The sequence below is a fragment of the Peromyscus maniculatus genome, chromosome 8, assembly GCF_049852395.1.
Source record: "Peromyscus maniculatus bairdii isolate BWxNUB_F1_BW_parent chromosome 8, HU_Pman_BW_mat_3.1, whole genome shotgun sequence".
Classification (NCBI taxonomy): domain Eukaryota; kingdom Metazoa; phylum Chordata; class Mammalia; order Rodentia; family Cricetidae; genus Peromyscus; species Peromyscus maniculatus.
The window spans coordinates 109657682-109680858 of record NC_134859.1 but is presented as its reverse complement, the minus strand read 5'-3'; the positions used below and the strand labels follow the sequence as shown (position 1 = coordinate 109680858).

General features: G+C 45.3%; 1 protein-coding gene across 1 annotated transcript in view; it reads right to left on the bottom strand.

Annotated features, from left to right (window-relative positions):
• Tbcd (tubulin folding cofactor D) overlaps nt 1-23177 on the bottom strand; it is a 167564-nt gene that overhangs the window by 60264 nt on the left and 84123 nt on the right. The window contains exons 14-15 of the mRNA XM_006987624.4: nt 13155-13311; nt 3709-3766 (exon numbers count right to left, since the gene is read on the bottom strand). Of these exons, the coding sequence (XP_006987686.1) occupies nt 3709-3766; nt 13155-13311 (215 nt within the window). The remainder of the gene's footprint in view (nt 1-3708; nt 3767-13154; nt 13312-23177) is intronic.

The following is a 23177-nucleotide window of genomic DNA, read 5'->3' as shown; positions in this document are numbered from 1 at the left end:
CCTAAGAAACAGAAACTATGCCCACACAAAATCTGTATGAAAGTTCTCATAATAATCCTGAGCCAGCAGCAACCCAGATGCCCTTTTACAGGTAAAACCAAGGCTCAGTTAGAGAACAACCACTTACAGTAGAAAGCAATGACCAAGGACTTCCCAACATACACTCAGTGAGAAAACCAGTCCCAAAGACTGTTACTTCAGCAATGTAACAGCATTACAAAGTTGGAAAGTAGACTGACGGTTGCTAGCAGTTAAGAGAGAAGCAGCCATGTTTACAAGGATCATGCAAGTCATCACATCTGTGGTGATGACTACTGTGTGCCTTAACTGTAGGGGATTCACAGATATGTATGAGATGCAGCCATACAGAGCTAACCATGACACATACAACTAAGAGTCCTAACTAAGATGACTGAGTTGGTGGATATAACCTATGATGTTACCCAGTAGAGAGCAGGGGAAAGGGTAAACAGACTTTACTGTATTCTCATAACTCTATGTGAATCTCAATAATGTCAAAATGAAAGGCAAAAAATACAAAAAAGAATTAGAATGAAACAACAAATGAAATACTGAGTGAAAGAATTGAAAGCTTGTGACTACTGCCTCCCTCCCTCCCTCCCTCTCTCTCTCTCTCTCTCTCTCTCTCCTCATCTCCTCTCCATTCCTCATCCCAAGCTTCCCACAAGAGCCACAAAAGAGGAACAGGCCTTTTCAGCACATCTAGCCTGCGGGATACCCTCTAGTATGCAAAACCTGGAGGAGTTAGCAACATATAACTAATCCTTTCCACCAAGCAATGCCAGGACTCCACTGTCCAGCCCGAATGCTGACCACCAGAAAGGGCCGGCAACATGAAGCACTAATGAGGATACAAAACAATGGCCCTATTATCTTAGAAGCACTGTGGCCACCAGACAAGGGACCCAGAGGAGGGGATGGATCAACCACCAACAGCTGAAAGGTAAGGCCACAGAACTGGCAACTTCCGGGCACTTCACTGTTCACACCTCCTGGATTCTGGCCAGACATCTCACACACCCAGAAAGAGAAACCATGGAGAGGTATCAGCTAAGAGGCTGTAGAGTCCATATTAAGCAGCAGCTGCCTGAAGAAGCAGCTTCCTGGCAAGATGCTCTTAGTTTACTCAGAGCCCTTATGTCTTCAAATGAGCCTCAGATGGAGGCCTACCTCATCTTCTTCCTGCATTTAAATCCTACAGTCTACTATATAAACAGTGCTGAACTTAAAAGGAACACAAGGAATTTCTTGCCCATTTAATAGGTTTTTAATTTCACATTTAAAAAAAAAAACAGATTTATAGAGTTTTATTTCACTTCATCCCGGGTCACATAAAGTCACTGGGCTTTGACTTTATTACTGTTTCTCATAAATACGTCTTAGGTTAAAGAAAACATAAAAATATGTTAGTACACATTTAGTATAAAATTTTATTATATATCAGACTTACAGTTACTGCCTATTGGTTAACTATGAGAGCAAGACTGCTAAGACCTCCCAAGAAATCACTGGGTTCCTAACACTGCAGACAAAATGGAGTCCCTCTGGGGCTGCTGATAGTTTTAAAGGACTCTGGGCAAGGTGCTTGCATCCTGGTTGCTTCTCAGTGCAGATGTAGGCAGAGAGTCAACAGCAAGACCTCAAAAGTCACCTGACCAGAATGAAGTATGACCCCTACAATTCAGACTGGGACAGCTAGGCTTTCTAAGCCCTCCATCATAGTCTTCACATGAGTACCCAACAGGCTGGCTACCATGCCAAACAGGTGGCTGAGGCAGCAAAGGATATACAGGAACTAGACACGCAGGGCCTGAGTGCTTATCTACTTCAGCAGTCAGAGGCCAGCAGTCAAGTAACACAAACTCCATCACTTGTGACAGGCAACCGAACAAGACAGGGACCACTGTGATAGAGAAGATGAAATCAGTTGAAGCCTTCGATAACATCACTTTACTTACACACAGACGACTTGACTTGAGAAACAAGAAAGCTGGGCAATTAAATAAAAACAATAGAAAATAGTGGAAATTTTTCCAAAAACAAAACAAAACAAAAAATGCCTAGATAGGTTCTTAGGCAAATACTGCCAAATAATTAAAGTAGAAAAACATCAATCTTTTAAAAACTATGGTACAAAATAAAAGGGAACTAATTCTACACCCTCGATGGTGTGAGTTCTTCTTCAGTTAAACTGCAGAGAAAAACACCTAAACAAAAGACTAATAACCCTCATGATCAGATTCAGAAATTCTACTCCTGAGAACATGGACAAACTGAGCCCAACATAAAGAAGGGACTGTCCACAAGTGAAAACTAGACTAAAACTGAAAGGTTGTTTCAAAGTCTGAAAAGAAACCACACAGTATACCACATAACAGAACACAAGCCAAAGACCACTTGATTACCTCAAAATCAAATACCTGTTCATGACTTTAAAACATGAACAAAATTAAAGTAGCTATAGGAAAGAACTTCTCAGCCAACATGCAGAGCAGGCTAACCCTCCTTTCCCCGTTCTGTGCTTCTATCTGACTATAGGAGTCTCCTCTCCATCCTACTCTGAGGCCTGGCGTCTGTCCCCACAGGATACCTCGGCAACATTGCCAGCTCAGCCACAGTCCTCTCCTATTTTGGGCATCTTGTTGGTATTATCAACCCCACCTGTGTACCAGCACCCCTGTCCTTTCCCTCAGTCTCAAAGCAGTTACAGTAATGTATCACTCAGTCTGTCTCTATGACCAGCTGAGACAAGGATGCAGAGCCTCTGTGCTCAAACCATGGGAACTCCCAACTCCACAAACCTCACAGCCAGCAGCAAGTTTCACCCTACAGCTCTCAGAGGCTTCCCTGTTTCTGAGCACCTCAAATGTGTTCAACTCAGCCAGACTGCTAAGGCATCACAGCACTCCTGACAGAGCCTGGATTCATCAACTGAGGTCCTCTCAGTTACAGCCTCCCACAACACTCGGTCACTAATCACAGCAGTCAGTTACGTGAGCAATTAGCTACAGTGGCAACATCCCCATGCAGCAACCCTAGGAAAACATCTCAGTCTCTTCCCCTTGTAATTCATGACACTCAGGTCTCATCAATGGCCCTAGCCAACACCTCTATTGGCATAGTCTACCCAAACTCATCCCAGAAGCTGGATCTCAGGGGACCTGGGTAACTGAGCTCAAAACACAAAGCCCACAGGCAGCTGTTAGGCCAAAGCCCACCCAGGGAGATCCACTCCAATGTGGTCAGGAAAACAGAGCTAACCACAGCTTAGTAACAGCTCCTCTGAGAGCACAAAACCTCCAGTGTCCTATCCTGCCATGTCATTTGGGTTACAGTCACAGGATAAATTTCTCCTCCTCTGCAGAGCTTGAGCTACCCTGAATTTGGTCTGGTTACTGAACAGAAACCTGTTCACCTGTACTTGTTCAAGATATTTCACCACAGCTGGCTGTGGCTCTCTCAGCAGCACTGGGTGGAGACCTTGAACCCTGACTTCCCCAAGAATCCCACAGTAAATGCCCTACAAGTGCTACCATGATGACTGCGCTACTCAGTTCTTTCATCTGATCGCCTTTGCTTCCACAGAGAGTGGGTTTTCCAGGGAAATAGAGGCCCACATACAGGACATCAGCAATAGTTACACCCCCACCTCCAGGAAAGGAATGTACTGGGGACAGTGAAACTTACAGAGGCTGCTCTTCTGCAGTTCACATTTCGGTCAAATATGGCGGCAATGACCAGTGCACTGTAAAAACAAGGAAAATGATTAATTAAAATGAAATATGCAAGGGCTGGGAAAATAACTCAGTCAGTAAACTGCTTGTCTTGCATGAGATCCCTCAAAAAAATGTCAGTGAGGTGGTGCATGATAATCATCCCAGTGCTGGGGACATGGATGAGAGGACCCCTGAGACTGCTGCTCAGCCAGTCTAGCCTAATGGCTGAACCCAGGGCCAGCAGGAGACCCTGTCTTAAAGGAGGTGGACAGAATTCCTGATGATGATACTCAAAGTTGTTTTCTGACCTCTACATGCACAGGCATGGGCACAGACCATGTGACATCCTACCACTGTTCACTCACTTGTTTACTTGTGTGAGTGAGCCTCACAGCAGGAAGCTCAAGGTTACTAGAGGCTACAACAGACTTAAGTGACCTCTAAGATAGCAAGCATTATAGCCCTACCTTTACAAATGTCCTTAGATGGTATGCCCCAAGCCTCCAGTGCCTTAGAGAATAATGTCTTTGGCCTGCTGGGATCACGTGGGATCAACGAAATGCAAAGACAATGGTGCTACGGGATGAAAACTGACAGCACACAAATGGTCACAACTGGATGGCTGACACCAACATTCCTAGACACGGCTGCCTATGCCTTCCAAACCACATTGAACAGCAAGAGCTCTATGCACCCTGCAGGCAACTTGCCCCTTAGAGGCACCCAAACATATGGTTTCAACAATGCCCAAAGGCTCAACCCAGTGTGAGGCATTATGGAGCATGTATTGTCTATATCTGGGATTGAGAGATATGAGACATGATGAGGATTAGATGAGGTCAGCAGGATGGAGACCAAGGCTGGATCCTCTGGATTTTACAAGGAGGAGACATATCACATACTCTGCTCTCTGCCCCTTTCAAGGTGATACTCATGCTGCCTCAGGACTCTGCTGGCAAGAAAGCTACCACTACATACAGCCTCTTGACCTTGGACCCAGACCACAAGTCAGAATAAGCCTTTTCTTTACAAAGTAGTGTCCTTCAAGTATTTGACATAGTAACGAGTAACCTAACAGGCAGTCAGCTGGTTAAAGCAGTCACCATAGAAATACCACATAGAAGGCAGCTGTTAAGTCTCAACCTTTTCTACAGCTAGAAGCAATAACACCACACCAACCCAACTTTTCCTAGCTCTCATGGCACTCTATAGGCTTTAACTAAGCCTTTTTCTTATATACCAAACTTCATTATTGTCAGAATCTAGAGAGCTCCTCCCCAACTTATGTCTCTCATCTCTCCTGCATCTACCAGTTACTGCTATTAAGTTTCATCCTCAAAGAGAACACTTCTCAGGGAAGCATTTCCCCATCTAGGATTTCTCTCCTTGGTCCCTACATCCCTTGGAGCCCCAGGGATGTTCTCAGGAAATGGCAAAGTGCAAGACCTAAGGACCAAGTCTGTCTTGCTCAACCTCATTCTCAACTTTCTCAGCCATGCAGTGAGTACTATTCCCAGCCTAGGAGACAGAGCTGTGAGGCTGCAGACCTACCCTCCTAATTCCCACATTCTGAGGCACTACTTCCTACCAGCCCAGGCAGGAACAAATAGTCTCCACAGATGAGATTGGAGCCTTGTATTCAATGAAAGGGGCACTTAGAAGGATGCCTGCACCAAGACTCCAAATACCAACCAGGGATCACCAGAGGGCAGAAATGGTCTTTGGGGTCCAGAAAGTAAGAAAATGTTCAAGAACAAGAACTAGAGGAAGCGAGATGACTCGGCATGCCACCAAGCCTGATGACCTAAGTTTGATCCCTGGGTCACACATGGTAAAAGAGAGAACCAACTCCTTGAAAGTTGTCCTTTGATTCACTCTCTCTCTCTCTCTCTCTCTCTCTCTCTCTCTCTCTCTCTCTCTCTCTCTCTCTCACACACACACACACACACACACACACACACACACACACACACAAATTATTTTTAATTTTAATGTTAAAAACAATCAGAATGGTGCTAAGTAGATATGTGCCAGTCGGTCAAACCTGCCACAGAAGAAAGGACAAAATACTGCTCTATAATTCCAAGACGTAAATGGGAGAGAGGCAGGGGCACAGCTTTCTTGGTTTGTGTTAATCACACTTGGCCACAATGAGAAGAGGGGAAATCTGACTTATAACAAGAGAAGGTTCATCCTACCTCATCATGAACTTCTTAAAATTGTTTCTACCCTAACACACCACAAAGGCTTTTGCGAACAGTCTTCATATCATAAAACATTGACTGAGGCCTATATTCATGTGTCCAGTATAATAATTCATGAGCCACATACCTACTGCTGTTAAGAAAATACATTTGCCCCGCCCCCATCCCATTCCCCAAGGTTCAGGGAACATCTTAGAAGATGGGGGCAGAAAAATTTTAAGAGCTAGAGTATAAGAAGGAGAGCTGTTAAATCTTGTCTTCTGGACATGGCATGGCCAATGCACCCATGAACTCACTCAGCTTCTGTTATCAATCAAGCCAAACTGATCAGTCAACATCCCAGCAGACAGCACACTGGGATGGCAGAGTTGTGGGTGAATATGATCAAGATACATTGTATAAATATATGAAATTGTCAAAAATAAGTAGACTTTTTTTTAAAGACTACATTTGACATTTATTTTAAATATGCTCTCAAAATGGAAATTTAAATATTGTTCTATATTAGAGCTTTGTTTTTTTTTTAAAACATGTTTTCTAGGAAAAAAAGTAAAAATCTCTGCTTTCCTTTAATGTTTGCCTACAGGAATTGTAGGCCACCACTGATAGTATTGAAAGGTCATGTAGCACTGAACTCTTAGAATTTCCTGTTCATGTGCTTGACTCAACTACTATGTTAAGCCATGGAACACTGACTGGAGAAGAAAGGATGAACATAGACAACACCTGAAACCATCTCCAGACAGCTTCGTCCTCTCCCAAGTCATGGACTCGGTCATTTTAGCTGACCTCCTAAATCCCCAGATAAGTGTCTTCTGCTCTGCTTTGAGGATGCCTGTCTGCAGACATCCTACCCTGCCCAGGCAAGCAGGTCCAATTTCAACAAGTGTTCATTCTGGAGGAGCCAGGCCACTCAGAAAATAAAGCTGTTTTTTCACAGCCCTCTACACATTCTATCCATCCAGGCATTGGGCATGGGAATAAGAAAAATCCCAAGTGGTATGTAGCCTGCCTCAGTCAGGTATGGTGATAAAACCAAAGCTGTACAAGAGGCTGATTTCAGCATTAGTTTCAGAATTTTATTTCCTTCCTCCTAGGGAGAGGGCTCTGTCCAATTCACCTTTTTTTCTAAAACACTTTCCACAGGTTACTGGGTAACTTTATAGCTACAGATGAGACCTGATAAGGTGGTAGAGTCACAGTAGCCCCTATTGGGGCCCTCTCCCAGCTCCACTTGTCCTTCTCAGGTGTGTGGGAGGCCAAGCGAGTACGATACACATGTATCTGTAGGCATCTCTCCTGTACTCAGCATCAATACAAGAAGTTCCAACTAGTAGCTCCTCCCATGGGGACCATGTCCAGTGGGAAGGCAGCTGCAGCAGGCCTGGCCACCTACTTTACTTATGGGACCATCCTTCCCACAAGCACTCGGACAAGTCTGTGTGCTCACAAAAGCCTCAGCTACCATGCTCTTCAGAGCATAGGAATATGTCAACTATTCTCTAGGCAGCAATTGCTGGAGACCCTTTCTTGGTCTCTGACAGTGAACATACACAAGCTGCTCCATGCAGACTTCACCAAGGTAAGAACAAGCAAAGTGAGCCATAAGCCACAAGGACTGGGACGCAGAATCAGAGTCCAGTACAGGCTGTCACCACAGAGGAAGCCTGTGTGCAACAGCTATCAACACAGCTAAGAGAAGCAGCAGCCTCATACACTACCATCAAATTAGCTTTTCCTTAAGCAAATGCCTTAAAAGTCACTGTTTCATTGATAATTTTTCTTTCTTTTTTAAGAAGGAACTCATTCTGTAGCCCAAGTTGGCCTTGAACTCATAGTTAGTCTCCTGCCTTAGCCTCTCAAGTGCTAAGATTATAGGCATGAGTCAGGATTTACATGTTTCATCAAACTTCAAAGATTATACAGAAGTAAATGTTAACAATACCTGGAAACCACTGCTTTTTAAGTATCAGTAAGCTTCAAGGTAATTAAAACAAATCTGCATGCACTTATGAGTGTAACATTTTTAAACACTGTTTCAATTTGGGCTATTTTTTTTTAACTTTTTATTCATTTGTGTGTGTGTGTGTGAGTGTTTATGTGTCTGTTTGTGTCTGTGTATCACATGTGTGCTGAGCCTGAAGATGCCAGAAGAGGGCTTCAGATTCCCTAGGACTAGAGTTACAGACAGCTGTGAGCTACCATGAGAAGGCTGGGAATAGAACCAAAGTCCTCTAAAAGAGCAGCCAGTACTTTGACCCACTGAGTCATCTCTCCAGCTCCAGACTAACTTCCTTAAAACTATTTTCCTACCTTCAGAACAAGATTGGATTATTTAAAAATACAAATACGTTTCAAGGAGTCTAATGATGTTAGTCAAATAGAAAGTATCTTCCTAAATCACTACTCCCCCATTCATACTAATCCTCACCTGGGCCTCAACCATGCTCGGCAGGATGACCCTATATGAATGTCACTTCTCCTCTCACTTCAGAGAAAACCTGAAGAGCAACACCTGGTACCCACAGTGAAAGCCACCATCTGAAAAAGAGGTGCTTGTGGGCGTGTCCACCTGCCTGATTTCTCTGAGGAAGCTGTATGATAGCTCACCAGGACTTACCAACACAGTTGCCTCAGCCTGCTTCTCTTTCCCCAGTCTTACACCTCAGTTCAGCATATGCAGTGAGAACAGCATTCAACCCAAACTCACTTTTTTTGACATTTGTATGATACTGTGTAGCACTCAAAAGCAGCATACTTGCTTCTACATGGGAAACAACAGCACTTCCATTCTGAATTAATTTTTTTTAAAAAGACGACTAATATGTCATCTATGATTTTTTTTAATTCACAAATCGCATTAAAATATAAACCCTGCATTTTACTAAATTTCCCTAAGCCATAAGCAGAACCATGTTCTTTGGGGTCACAGCCAAGCCAGCACAAAGTTGGGCCTGGCAGACCAAGATTGTCTCTGATTGCTGGCCTTCTCCTCGCTACAGGAGTCTTCCCTTCTCTGGAAGCTGGGCCATTCAGAGAGGCTGAGAAGAACAAGACATAGCTTTGAGCAATGCTTGCTATTTCCTGATTTTTTTTTTTTTTTCAGGACACTCTTGCCCTGGAGGAAGAGATCCTACAGGGCCAATCCCGAGCTGTTCACAGGCAGCCCACGCTGCCCTGCCGGTTTGCACAGTGGAGGTGAGAGTCAGGAGCTGCCCCTGGCACAGGCGGGCCTGTGCCTGGGCGGAGTGAACGTCAACAGGAGCTCAGCTTACAAAAGAGTTTCAGGTGAGGAAATCACTAGAAGGCGACAGGCAGAGCACGCTGGCAGCAGTGGCGGCAGCTAGCTTTCTTTTCTTTCCTGTAGATCGGATTTTGACTTCTGGTTAGAAAGAATCATCTAGGTAATATACAACCATCCCAACCACACTTTCACTTCACATCTTGCTGCCACTGCACCACACTGGGCTTTTCAGGAAGCCAGATTTGTGCCACAAAACAGTCATCCCTGCTCCACCTGTCTTTGCTCAAAGCCAAGGAAAGATGGTTTTCAAAGTCAATCAAAACAATTTCAAAAAGATAAAAATTTCCCTTTAAAATCTTTTGAAATTTCTAAAGTAGAGTTAACACTGTGAGGGGAAGAACAACTGATCCAGTTTCTTCAGACAAAAGTTAGAAAAGGTTAGTAGCTGTCTCTGTATCTGGCACCTTCAAGGTACCACAGGACTCTCCATATCACCTCCCTGGTTCTTTCTGACAGATATTTCTATTTATTCTGGAAACTATATTTGGATCTCAACTATACTTTTACAGGATGCACTGAGGAGTTTGTGAAAGTAAAGATACCAAGATTTTATCATGTGCCAGAATTAATGGGCTTAAAACCTGATAATTAAAAAGCATGGTCACTCATGACAAACCTCGCAAGCAGGTCTGCAGGGCACACCCGACCGATACTCAGACGGCACAGAGCTCCAGGCGGGAGGTAGTGCATGCCCCCAGCTCACTGGCACACCTGACTCACCGGTGCCCTCCCTCACTGATGCCTGGAGTCAGATGGGCCAGGAAAGGCCAGGCACAGGTTCCTCAGAACCTGTCCAACCGGCTAGAAACCTGCAGCAGCACAGCTCCAAAGGGCACTGCTGCCCATCTGAGGCAGGTGTGGGCAAAGGGGCCAGAAGAAGCCTTCTCAGAAGAAACTCCATAGCAGCTACCACTATCTGCTGACTGCCAAATTAGGAGGATCAGGAGGCTGTGAAAGAGACAGCTAGCAGTACTGTAGCCAGACAACTGCAGTTTCCACATGCAACACACAGACATGAGCTCCCCAGCAACCCCTCAGGTTTTTCCCACATGTCAGCAAGTTCAAACTCTCCAAGCCCAAAGAAACAAGTGGACCCACAAGAGTTTCTACAGACTACTAGACATGGTTGCACACCAACTACTCCTTGGCCAGGAAAGTTAGGGTCATTCCAGAGACTGAACTGTACATAAAGGCAAGGCCACTTCTGTGCTCACCCAGAGTCCCAACAGAAGCAGCATTCTCCATACCACATCCAACATCTCAACCCAACAGGAAGAGGACCTCACATCTACCCATAGGACAACCCACACTCAGAGCAAGCTCAGTTCACAGAAGCTCTGGGAAGACCATGCCAAGCTCAATCTAGGCCACCTTCTACAGTCTTCATACAGTAAACCTCATGGCCAAAAGATTGTACAGGGCCAGCTCAGAGTGTCCATTTTTTTCTTTCTGAGAATGAAAAGAAGACAGAATGTTGTAGGTAGAGTGCTAGGTGTGACCCTGACATGGCACTGGTGAACTGCCAGGGGACTGTGATGGATGGGAAGGACCCTTGGCTCTGTGCAGTTGCCTTTTCTTCCCTGAGCAGGAAAGGACAACCCTGAAATAAAAGGTACCATGTTCCTTCAGCAGCTACAGAAGCCCCTCAACATACTACTGGCCCATGTGTGAGAAAAGCTAGAGCTGGAGAAGACATGACAGAGCCCAAGACCCACCTGCAGCCATAACACCAAGTAACAGCAGCCGACTTCAGAGCCCCATCATGTCTATCAGCCATGTTTTTCATGGCTTATTTCCTTTCCAAACTCCAGCCAGAGACCAATCAGTGTTGTGACACAAGTTCTACAGCACTGAGTGAAGACAGGCACTATGGTGGCAACTGTGTGACCCTGGCTTTCACTCTGGACCACGTGCCCCACAGGTCCTTCTAATCATTAGGAAGTTGGCAGAGACCTCTCATCTGTACCTCTTACCTTCAAAAGCAGCAGCATGGCCTTGAGTCCCCACATTTAACAAAACAGAACGAGGAGATAGCCACATACATGACATGGCTGAATGCTCCCAAGCCAGCAGGCCAGCATCCATTCCCATCACTCTGTTCCTTTCATCAGACCATCCTGCCTTCCTACTTCCTGGATCAGGAGAGGTAGAAGGACATGGCATAGCATTCTGTGAGTTTGAGGCTCTCTGACAAAAACTGTTAAACTGAATGGACTCTGTAAGGACTGTTTTACTTTGAAGCAGGAAGTAACTACACATCAGAGCCAAGGCCCTCCCAGTCCTTCACAGTCTCCCGGCAGTTCACCAAGTCATGTCAGGGTCACACCTGGCTCTACACCGATCTCCTACTCAATACTCTATCCTCTTTTCATCCTCAGAAAAAGAGAATTGGATGATGACTGCAGCCACCCACCTGACGAGCTCTATGAAACTGAACAAGATGCCGGCAATCTAAAGAAGCTTCACGGCTCTGGGACAGTTGTCAACAGGAAAAAAACGTTTTCCTATTTATACTTCCAGAAATCTGAATATAAAGCAGTTGCAAGAACCTCCTTCAAAGCCACATAAACAGCAAAAAGAAGACATGTCTATACGGCAGTGGAGTGGGGAGCAGAGAGGTCACAGCCATGGACAAGGCCCAAAGCTCAGCAGAAGCCTCTGGACAGCTGGGCTCTTGCCCCTTCCCACCCACAGCCAAGTCACAGCTTCCTAACCCTGCATATGTCATGCTCCCTGTGAGGGGTACACCATCAGTGTATGTTTATGCACCATAAAATGAAACCAGTCCAGAGAAGCTCCTTTCTGAGAGAAGGTGGCTCCAGTTAGATGTCCAGGAGGAATTTTCTGGAGCTGTGCCTTGGAATGAGTTGATGGGGTGAGTATCACCACAGGAATGTTCCAAGGGGTCCTGGCTCACACTTTCATGCAGGAGTATTCTGCCTTTCCTGAGGCTGGTTTTGTCTGTCCTGATTTCCTAAGCTGTGTGCCAGTACACTGGCACCTCATCTTCATTCAGCAACTTGTGATATAAACAGTACTGGAGAATTCTGTGAGGCAGGGAAACATTCTTAGAAATGGAGAGGCAGGTGCTGGGTCACCAGACTCCAGTATCTCTGGCAAATGAGGGGTAGGGTCCCAGGTGTCAGGTGGTAGCTCCAGGTCTGTAGGCTTAATAGGAGTTCAGTGGCTTCTGGAGCTCCATGCCTCGGATATAGTGCCATTGCTCTTCTGCCTGACTTTCAGGGGCATTTTTTTCTTTTTCCTTTCCCTTTGAAAGTTGCAGAACAAATGTGTCCTCAGCACAAGTGTCTCTTCAGTTTTGTGCAGCAATTGGAGCATAACACTGGGTGGGGGACAGTCAACTTTATTTGAGTTCGAGCTTCATTCTGTTTCTTTCTGAGAAGCCAAAGGAGGGTGCTAAGTAGCTCAGTGTGTTCATCACGGTGTGAATGTTGTAATGGGTCCTCTCTGTCTGAGTCTTTTCATGATCACTAGGGCAAGGCCTATGGCTTGATCTGTCCTCAGCACACTGGGGGACACTGCTAGTGGCTCCAGAGTCACTAGCAGCATGGGTTCCAGAGCATTCTAGTGACTGAGCTTTACTCTGTTCCCATGCATGTCATCTCTCTAAAGTGGGACCTGGAGCCCATTTGCTTCCCTGGACAGCGGTACTTGGAACCCTATCTCCCCATCTAGCAGATCTTGTCCCATTCCACAAGATAAGGTAGTTTTTTCCTGTCTTGTCCACCTGTTAGAGGGGAGTAGCAGAGCCCAAGGACGCTGGTATATGCAGCTAGTTGTAGAGAATGACTTATCTGAGGACAAGAAGTCCAGGGCAGATGGCACGTTTGCCTGAGGTTTATCTACCAGACGGCATAATCACCCTTCAGCACAATCAACAGGCTTTACCTTGAAATGGCAGTCACGAAAGGTGTCAACTCCTGAGGCTCATAGGCACGTGCAAAAGCCCAGCACACATAACAGGCAGCATCCCTGACGTTGGCGCCCACGCTGCAGGCACCCCGCTTCTCATCATAGGTCAGTGCCTTCAGGATCACTGTGACAACTGGCAGAAGACAAAAATAATGAGCAACTGATGGCACATGAAATAGAATCAGACAGGCCATGTGTGCCGGCCTACAAGAGTCAAAATCTGCTCAGAACAAACCCCTGAAAGGAAAACAAGTCCACCAGCTCCAAGGTGAAGAGGTATTTTTTGAGGTTCCCAAGAAATGACAATTCTTAAGATCAATAACCACAGTGAGGCTCCCAAGTTTGTGGCCATACCAAGAGAGTGCAAAGCTCAGAAGCTCACACCAGAATAGAAAGGGTCATGTATTTATGGGGAGTGAGGGAGACCCCTACAAATGAGGCAGAAGGATGTGAAGCCACAGGACACCATACAAGTCTCATCATCGCAAGACTTCAACAACCTCAGGGGAGGGAGGAAACACCTTGGGGCCTGGACCAGAAAGTCCCAGGGCTGCGGAGGCAGACACAGAAAGGCAGTCACAGTGGACCTGTGTGCGCAGGACTGTCTGCCTGCTTTACCATCTGAAGTTTCTATAGCAGCCAAGAGAGACATGAATTCTTCTTCTGGTTTTAGTGAAAATATACAACCAAGTAATTGGTACACATGTACACACAGAGACAGAGTCAGAGACATGCATACATACATACATACACACACACACACACACACACACACACACACACACACACACACACGGCAGTTGATGCAGGAGGTGGGAGAATTTAAGATGTGTGCAAGAACACTGGAACATTAAATTTATAGCATTCCTGGGTATTTACTTGAAGGGCCTAGGTCATAAATCACAAAGATACTTGCTCATCACTGGTTTTTGTTTTGTTTTACCTGAGACAGGGTCTCTCACTGTGTAGCTATAGTTGGCCTGGAATTTGCTATGTAGATCAGGTTAGGCTAGCCTTGAACTCTGCCTGCCTCGGTTTTCCAAGTGCTGGGATTAAAGGTGTGTGCCACCATGTCCAGCACATTCATCAATGTTTATTTGCAGCACTGTTCAAAATAGCTAAGCTATAGAACCAACCTAGGTATCTATCAAGAGAAGACTGAATAAAGAAAATATAGTACAGCTAAACATTAAGTTTTATTCCACCATAAATAAGGACAAAGCAAGGGGCTCAGTCAATAAAGTGCTCGCCATGCAAACATGAGGACTTGAATTCAGCTCTCTAGCACCCACATAAAGCTAAGCATGGTAGGGTGTGTAACCCCAGCTCTTGGTAAATGAGGAGACAAGAGGATCTCTGGAGATTATTGGAAAACCAGCCTATCCAAATCAGTGAATTCCAGGATCAGTGAGAGAACCTGTCAGAAAATAAGATGGACATCAACAGAAAATATCTGACATCAACCTTTCTTCTACATGCTCACACACACATACACATACCCACACAAACACATATATACACACCACACACAAAACACAAATGAATGAAATCATGCTATTTACAGGAAAATGGATCCAACTGGAAATTATCACATTAAGCAAATTAACTCACCCAGACAAATATCACATTTTTCTCTCATTTGTAGATCCTAAGTTTTATGCAAAAATCATGCACACATAAAACATAAAAGTAGAAGCAAAACTGTTTGGGTAAACAAAAGAGAACTGGCAGGAGGGAAAGGGGAATTGGCAAGGAACACAGTCAAAGTATGTCACACTTTTATGAAAATGTCCTTATGAAACCCAGTACTGGGTACAACACCCATATGCCAAGAAAAATTAATTAAATAAGGGCCGAGGAAATAGCTCAGTCGGCAAAGTACTTACTTACTGCACAAGCGCTGATGACCTAAGTTCAGATCCCACTGCACACATAAAAAGCCAGGCATGGCGCCTCATATCTGCAATCCTAGCACTGCGAGGCCAAGGTAAGAGGACTTGCTAGGTAGCTAATCTTGCCAAATAGGTGCAACTCCAGATTCAGTGAAGAACACTGTATTAAAAAATAAAGTAGAAGGCAGGGCGGTGGTGGTACACGACTTTAATCCCACCACTTGGGAGGCAGAGGCAGGCGGATCTCTGTGAGTTCAAGGCCAGCCTGGTCTACAAAGTGAGTTCCAAAACACTGTTACACAGAGAAACCCTGTCTCGAAAAAAATCAAAATAAATAAGTAAGAGCCAGGCAGTGGTGACTCATGCCTTTAATCCCAGCACTCAGGGAGGCAGAAGCAAGTGGGTCTCTGTGAGTTGGAAGACAGCCTGGTCTACAGAGCAAGTTCCAGGACAGCCAGAGTAACACAGAGAAACTGTCTTGAAAAACCAAAAACAAACAAACAAACAAATAAATAAAGTAGAAAGAGAAGAGAAGACACCCAAATGACCTCTGGCCTCCACAAACACACACACACATATGTGTGTAGAGGCACACATAAACACACACATATACCAAAAATGTGGTATAAAGAGGACAACCTTCAGGAATTAGTTCTCTCTTTCCACCATGTGAGATACACGAAGTGAACTCGGGTTGTCAAGGTTGGTAGTAAATGCCTTTATCTGAGCCATCCCAACAGTCTGGAATTTAATTTAATAGGAAGAGCAATTATTAATTTTTAAAAGACTCTTAAAAGTGGTAATGGGAAATGCAACAGAGAAAAACTTAAGGAAACACTTGATTTTTACAATGCAAAGATAAGTTATTCTTTTAAAGTCACACTAAATGGATTTTCCTAAAAGAGCATGCTAAAAGTCTCAATTTCTTGATCCCAGATAGATAACCATCCTGCAGTAAGGAATGCCGAGACAGCTCTCATTGATATTTTAAAAATGTGTTTAAAATAGGACTGGAAGACTAGTAATATGGTTCAGTGGTAGAGCACTTGGGGGCCTAGAATGTATGAGGCCCTGGGTCCAATTTCCAGCACCATACCTACAGAGGGACAGAAGAACAACCTACTGGCATCATAGTTCTAGCAGTGTCTATAGCCATGTGTTCTATAACATGGCAGGAGGTTCCAAAGCAATTTGGGGTTCAATGATCACCCTTACTGGCAGAAGCTGGCCACACACACTGAAGGCCATCAAGGTAGGCTTAACAGCTGATAAATAAACCAAAGGATTTAGTCAAAAACCAGCAGCAGACACAAAGGACATGAAAGTGCCCAGGGACTACGAAGGCAAGATAAATGGAGAACACTGCTTCTTGGACTGCATGCATGCCACCCTCAGAAATCCCAACTTGTGCATTCTATATCCTGACCACACATGAGTACCAACCCTGTATCCACAAACAGTGTGAAGAATGGAACCACTCAGGTGTGTTTACGTGAGGTACCCATCTCTTACATGTGCAATTTCCACCAGAAAATAACACCTAGAAATAAATATAGGGGGAAAAAAAAACTAAAGGACCATGAATGTTATAAAACCAAATCTCTGTCTTTTTGCTTCTAAGGCTTTTTCTGTATAAATATCAAAAGTAGTTATGGTTCAATGGAATATATTTCATATATTTGTAGCATTTCAAGGAGGCTGTAAAATGTGTACAGGGCAAGTAGTAGGCAAGAGGCCAGGACACATACATCCTAAGGGAAGCAATACAGTATATGTAGTTCATCCTCATGCAGATGCTGAGGTTACCCAGCCTGGTCCTGCAAAAATAAAAAAATAAAGCCTATCCCCTGACAAGTCTCATTTTCTGACTATCACAGCATCAGGACATCTGACCTGGGACAGATTGTGGCCTCTAGATATCTTCTGAGTGGCCACACTGAAGTCTTGGGCACAGTGTAGGGCCCAGTAAGTGGTCATCCCAGGGCCAGCTATGCCTGGCCTCTTCACAGACCATCTCTGAGTCAGCCCCATCCACAGAAGCAGCTCCTACACTCCAACAGCTCAGCCCAGCCCCACCTCCCATCACTCCAGAAAACCCTGGGGTCACAGCTGGCTCCGCTGGATCATTCTTAAGGTCCCTACAACTCCTACCGAGTTCCCATCTAGCCTTATAGTCCCCACCTCTGCCAGAACTGCCACTGCAGAGTATGTCCCAGAGACTCCCTTACAAGGCTCCTCTACACCCCAGGGAAGAGGCACATCACCAGGCAGACTCTCTGGAGCAGGAAGCAGCTCAGCAGCAAGCCAGAAGCTGAACCCAGTTATCTGAGAGACTATCACTCCTATACACACCTGATGTTTCCCCAAACATGGAGTTGATGGTTAAATATAAACCTAGCAAAAGAGAATTGCCGTGGCTGCTGTGGGTTAGGAATTATAACTGCAATTATCTCAACTTGAACTATATCCAATCTGCAATGCTGAAAAAGTCATCAGCTGTTCTACTGAAACAGGCCTAGCTGACCTGGAAGTGCTCCCAGTTTACTAGTATATATCTCAAATTCACTACTCTGTTAATTAACAGGGTACCCACTAGGGAGCAAACAATGTCAAGAAAATTGGCTGTGGCACCTGTGGGAGGGCCATATCCATATATGTGGTGTCACTGCCAGCTGGACTCCCTGGGGCTTATGTAGGCACCACAGCCTAGATGCTCTGGGCAAGGCCAGCCAGCAAGCCTCTGGCCTCAGGGAAATCTGAATGTGCTCTCTAAGTGTCAACTTATCACTCTATAGGACAAAACCAATTTCTGGACAGATAACTACAAGTAGCAGTGTCAGCACTCTCTGGATGTCCATTTCACATCTCTCCTACACAGATTCTGTGCCAGGAAACCGGTGCCTCCCAATAGGCAGATACAGACCTCACACACCATAGTACCCAGACCAGCCAGAGTGCCCAGGTTTCTGTCACCAAGTTGAAGTGAGATAATTTTGGGAACTAGCCCTTTTCAGGGACTAATGACATAGCCAGCCACCAGAAATTCAAGTGATGGGTCTGTAACCACTAACACTAAGTCTTGACAGACTTTCACAGGGTGTGAACCTGCTTACTGTTCAGAGAACCAATTGCCTAGGAAGACACCTGGTGGTTCTAACTACCCAGACGGCCTGAGAGGCCACAGAAGTTGCAGGCTCCAAAAACCCACTCACATCTTGCCTGTCTCCAGCCAGGGCCAGGACCTTCAGATGTCACAATATGCTGAGCCTGCCATGCCTGTGTTCTCCTACAATTCTAAGTTAGAAAAGCAGGAAGCAAAGCTCATCAGGGCCTCAGGCCCTACAGCCACCCATAGCTGCCAATTGTTGCCCAGCAAAGACCTGACTGGCCTTCCCCTACTCTGGCCTACAGCCCAGTCAGCAGTCTTCAGAGACAGCAGCTGGCCTTTCTTCTGCTGAGAAACATGAAAGCATCCTCCATAGATGCACAGCAAACACCAGAGCTGACAAACAATGTGGTGTAAGGCAATGAACACCAATGACTGGCTGCTAAGTGGAGGCTGGCCCAGTAAGGGCAGGGTGCAATGATAGGGAAAGGAACTGATTTGTAGAAAAGACAGCAATGGCAGATACTGTATCAAAAAAAAATAGGGAAGCCAGACTAATATCACTGATTCATCCCAAGGTAGTGAGAGCAGCAGCCTGGCATGAGAAGACAGGGTGGGCCCACTTCTGCTGCTCCTAAGAAGGGGCACCTTGCCGGGTGGTAGTGGCACATGCCTTTGATCCCAGCACTCAGGAGGCAGAGCCAGGTGGATCTCTATAAGTTCAAGGCCAGCCTGGTCTACAGAGCGAGATCCAGGACAGGCACCAAAACTACACAGAGAAACCCTGTCTCAGAAAAAAAAAAGGGGGGGGGGGACACCTCTGTTGATGAACTCCTGGGCTGTATCCAGCCTCTGCCACGTGAAAGAAAGGCACTGAGTTTCCAGCTCTGATATTCAGGGATCCAGGAAACAAGAGCCAGGGTATCTTTTGTGGCTACAAGGGCACTGGGCACTAACAAAACTGGGCTGGCAGGGAGGGGCGGTGACTTGGAACAGGAAACTCTTTGCCTTCAGCCTTTATATAGTCATTATCACAGAATTCAGAAACAACTCTTTCCAGATTCAACAGGTTTAAAATAAGGAAACTGTTCAATAGCTTTGAACAAAAACCTTTCTCATGGTTCCAATTACATACGGCAAATGCATGTCAAATATATATCATACCCCAGAGGGCTTCCTTTTGGCAACTTGGAGTCCAGCAAGGTAATTTGAACACCCTTCTCTCTAGACAGCATGTCTTTTGTTTTAACACAGGCTGCCTAAGGAAGAAGCAGCCTCCAGGTGAGAGAAGTGATTTAACCCTAGAGCCCCACATTCCTCACTACAGGGTCTATAGAACCTATAAGCTAGGGACACACGGATTCAGGCATCCACTACATAAGCAGAAACAACCAGCCCATAAAAATCACCACACAGTTACATCTCCTGACAGCCACTCAGCCACATTAATTTAAAACAATTTATCACATTGGGCAATCATGGATTGTACGTTCCTGAGGTGTGTCTGGTGCAAACCCCAGGCTTTGCTCGACCTTCCCAATTTAAACTCAATGATAAAGAACTTTCATAGATGAAGGTATACAGTGGCCTGAACAATCCTAAAAAACCAACTCTTCCAATGCAGCCCAGGAGGCCAAAAACAGGCAAGGACAGACACATCACAGAGAGCAGTGTCTCCCAAGCTATGCCTAAATCTGTGCAATATCCTGAGCCATCTCATTCCATGAGTAGAGCCATGCCCACAGAGCCTGAGCCTCAGAGTCCCAGCTTCCGGGATCAGGTGTGGCTACAGGACCTGCCCCTTGTACCAACAGCCAGTGTACTGTTCTTAAGAATGTAGTCCAACTTGCTCAAGAAAAATGCCCCTTGAATATGCTAGAGATAGGAAGAATGATGCACAGAACATCAGGCTCCATAGACCTGTGGGTTAATTTCCCACGGGCCCCAGAATGGCCCGAGAGGCCCCCTCACTGACCTACAGCAGCAGCATCTTGCCTATGGCTATGGAATCCTCAACTGTGCAGCAAGGGAGGTATAGACTTGTGGGTTTGGCCTGTCCTTGAAGAGCCAGGGAGAACTCAACCCACACTTGGGGAGAGCACTTCTCCATGCCCAGTGCTGCAGGGTACAAACCTCCACATACCACCTGGCTCTGCTCTCTCTAGGGGCATTTCAGGTATTTACCTACTCAGCAGATCACTACATTAAGCCCACACTTAATCCAGAAAAAGGTTCTGCATTCATATGGGTCCTAGAAACCCTCCAGCTATACAGACAAGAGTCAAGGCCCATCTGTCACACAGCCCAGCCAGGTGTCCTGAAGTTCCCACGAGAAACTCCAACATGCAGGCACATAGTTACCAGCTTGGCAGTGCCCTTCATTCCAAAGATACTTTCCCAAAAAAAATTCAGTCACAGGAGAAGACATTTCCACTTCAAGTGAAGTCACACTAGGGGAGGACCCTTCAGAAATTCTAAGCCCAACCCACCACACCAGCCTCCTGGGTGGTGCAGTAAGTTCTCCTGGGAACAATGACAAGAAACACACTGGTGAGTTGTAAACATCAACTTCCATCCCCATCAGCTAGATAATTAAATGGAACCCACATAACAGCAAGTAAGAAGTGTGGGGCGCCCATAAACACCACATTCTTGATGGATGTGATTGAGAGAACAGAAGTGAGATAAGGGAATAATTCTGAGGGAACACAAGTCTTGTGGAGACACTATATTAAAATCTCAGCTATAGGGGGTATTTTAGGCAATGTCACATCAGGAACTGATAGTATGTGAGCATGAATGCACGCACACACATGCACAAACACACACTCACACCCACTCATCTTGGAATCTCTTCCAGCTACAGCCTGTGCCCAGGCCAACGTTCTGGTTTAGACACTATAATTCTGTTGTGTCACAGAGAAAAATCTACCAGGTCTTCCTGAACACTTCTTTATAATCTTGTAAATCTGTAAGTGCTTCAGAATGGAAAATAATAATAATAAAAGAAGCTGTTCTAGTTTGGATATGAAATGTACCTCCAAAGATTACTGAGGGCTTAGTGGTACTACTGAGATGACTAGATCACAAGGGTGCTAACTGTATCAATGGATACTGATGATCTCACAATGTATGACCAGTGGGGCCTGACTGGAGGAAGTAGGCCACTAGGGCAATGATTTAAAAGATTTTTATCTCCTGCCTCAACTCTTTCCTGTATTTGCTTCTGGCCACAGTGTGGCTGTTCTGCTACACAATGCTTTCTCTGCCATAATGGTTTGTTTCATACCACAGGACCAACTGATCATGGTCTGAAATCTTGGTGTCATAAGCCAAAATAAACCCTTTCTTCCTGACAGCCTTTTCTCGGGTATATTGTCAAAGCAATGAAGAATGACTGGATGGAAGTCAAAGCAAGCTGAGACCCAAGCAGAAGCCTAGGGTGCACAGTAAGATGACAGCTCACCTAAGCAGCACCAAAGGAGCCTGAATATCACCTGGATACACAATCAATCCTTGACCCCAGCACAGGCTGTATCTGTGCAGGTGTGATAACGATGTCCCTCCCAGTAACCACAAAACACCTATATACAAGAGGTGCATGGAAACACAGTTCTGTAGTTAGAATATCTGTGTCCCTCCAAAGCCCATATCTTGAAATATAAGCCCTAGAATGTTGTCAAAATGGGATATGAGATAAGGTTATGAAGGCCCCACAAAGAATAAGAATCTTCTACAGTAGCTTAAAAAAGCTCTTAAACCCCTTCCTTACAGAAGGACACAGCAAGTGTGAGGAAGGGGACTTTGACTCAAATGTGCTAGCTGCTTCATCTGGAACTCCCAGGTCCAAATTGAGAACAAGTGGTAAATTTCTTCTGTTTATAAATTATTTGTTCAGTATGGGGTGTTTTGTTATAGAAGCCCAAAAGAACTAAGACACTATGTCAAGAAAAGCACAAAACTCTGAGGAGTCATACTGATGGACTGGCATTTGTGTGGATGGAAAGACCAAAGGACCTTCTTCACCTAATGTTACCGGGCAGACATGGAGAAGGCATAGGTGAATGGTTAAGAACCAAGGACACCAACAAAACATCCACTAAGCTACACTCATAGATGTCTGAGAGAACACAGCAACATACTTTTGTCCCAGTCTGCACAGCAAGGCTTTCATGTGAAGCCAGGCTTGATAGCTCATACCTATAATTCCAGCACTCAGAAAGCTGAGGCAAATGGTTTTCCATGAGTTCTGGGTCAGCCTGAGCTACTGAATGAACCCTGTCTTTAAAAAACAGAAAGCAAAACTAAACAAAGCAGCTTCTGTGAGAACCCACATGGTTAGAGTAAGAGAGAGGATAGGCAGCAAGAGCTCACTTGTGCCCCCATGTATTCCAGAGTTGGCAGAAGACACCAAGAGTGAGATGCAAGTTTTCAAGACAAGGAAATCAAATATTCTGTCCCAATGGAGGACATCAACCCTTCCCCCAGGGCTGCATGCTTCTCTCCAGAAGGAGCACCCTACCTGGGGGTGTTACTTATATGCCAGTTAACCAAAGGCAGCAATACCTCTCTCAGTCTATGGATGTAGCCACCTCCCAACTATGTTCCACACCCTGGAAGTAACAGCTACCGAGGTAGCACAACCGGTCTATGCTATCTGCCCTTTCAGCAGAGTGGAGAGTCACCTTCACATACAAGACACTGCTCCATATTACAAGGGTTTCTGGCAGAGGGGAAAGATGAACTGCAGCTGCTAAAAATAAAATATGGTATCCAAGTATTGTCAGATCCTCTGACAGCAACTGATCAACAAGAGATAACAGATGATGCTGGAGGGAAAAGCCAGACATCCAAGCAAATGCCCAATTCACTTCCCACCAAATCCCACTTTATCAGTTTAGGCCAACTTAGGGCCTAGACAAAAATGAATGGAGGCTTCTGCCAAAATCAGCTCATGAAAGGTTTCTCTCCCATGCTGGACTGAAAGGCAAACAGGTAAGC